This window comes from Numida meleagris, unplaced genomic scaffold (assembly GCF_002078875.1).
Source record: "Numida meleagris isolate 19003 breed g44 Domestic line unplaced genomic scaffold, NumMel1.0 unplaced_Scaffold563, whole genome shotgun sequence".
NCBI classification, from domain to species: Eukaryota; Metazoa; Chordata; class Aves; order Galliformes; family Numididae; genus Numida; species Numida meleagris.
The window spans coordinates 17,614-18,781 of record NW_018364779.1 but is presented as its reverse complement, the minus strand read 5'-3'; the positions used below and the strand labels follow the sequence as shown (position 1 = coordinate 18,781).

Here is a 1,168-nt window from a genome sequence, read left to right as displayed (position 1 = left end):
TAACGAGCCGGCTTACGGTGACGGTGGCCAGCAGCCCCTCGGGGACGTTGGCCACGATGATGCCGATGAGGAAGATGACGGCCTCGAGCCACGTGTAGCCCAGGATGAGCGAGAGGATGAAGAAGGAGAGGCCGAGGAAGACGGCGACGCCGGTGATGAGGCGGATGAAGTGCTCGATCTCCATGGCGATGGGCGTGCGCCCCACTTCCAGCCCCGACGCCAGCGAGGCGATGCGCCCCATCACCGTGCGGTCCCCCGTGGAGATGACGATGCCCCGGGCGGTGCCTATGGGTCACCCGGGGGGGGTGAGGGGGAGGAAGGGGACAATGGGACGCCTGTGGGGCTCCTAGGGCACCCGTGGGGAACATCCGTGGGGCTCAGAGGGCAACCGTGGGGCTCACGGGGCGCAGCACAGGTTTCGTAGTGGGGCTCCCCTGAGGCTCAAAGGGCATCTATGGGGCTCATAGGGCACCTATGGGGCTCACATAGCACCCATGGGTTTCATAGGGCATCTATGGGGCTCATAGGGCACCTATGGGTCTCACATAGCACCCATGGGTTTCATAGGGCATCTATGGGGCTCATAGGACACTTATGGGTCTCACAGGGCATCTATGGGGCTCATAGGACACCCATGGGGCTCATAGGGCATCTATGGGGCTCACAGGCCACCCATGGGTCTCACATAGCACCCATGGGTCTCACAGGGCATCTATGGGGCTCATAGGGCACCCATGGGTCTCACAGGGCATCTATGGGGCTCATAGGACACTTATGGGGCTCATAGGACATTTACGGGGCTCATAGGGCACCTATGGGTCTCATAGGACACCCATGGGGCTCATAGAACACTTATGGGTCTCACAGGGCATCTATGGGGCTCACAGGGCACCCATGGGTCTCATAGGGCATCTATGGGGCTCATAGGGCATCTATGGGTCTCATAGGGCATCTATGGGGCTCATAGGACACTTATGGTGCTCATAGGGCATCTATGGGGCTCATAGGACACTTATGGGTCTCACAGGGCATCTATGGGGCTCGTAGGACACTTACGGGTCTCACAGGGCATCTATGGGTCTCACAGGGCATCTATGGGGCTCATAGGGCACTCATGGGGCTCATAGGACACCCATGGGGCTCATAGGACACTTATGGGTCTCACAGG

The 1,168-nt window shown here is 59.9% G+C and overlaps 1 protein-coding gene across 1 annotated transcript in view; it reads right to left on the bottom strand.

Moving 5' to 3' along the window:
* Positions 1–1,168, bottom strand: part of LOC110391860 (sodium/potassium-transporting ATPase subunit alpha-2-like) — a gene marked incomplete at its 5' end in the record, with an annotated part of 27,184 nt that overhangs the window by 18,559 nt on the left and 7,457 nt on the right. The window contains 1 exon segment of the mRNA XM_021383807.1: positions 17–285. Within this exon segment, the coding sequence (XP_021239482.1) occupies positions 17–285 (269 nt within the window).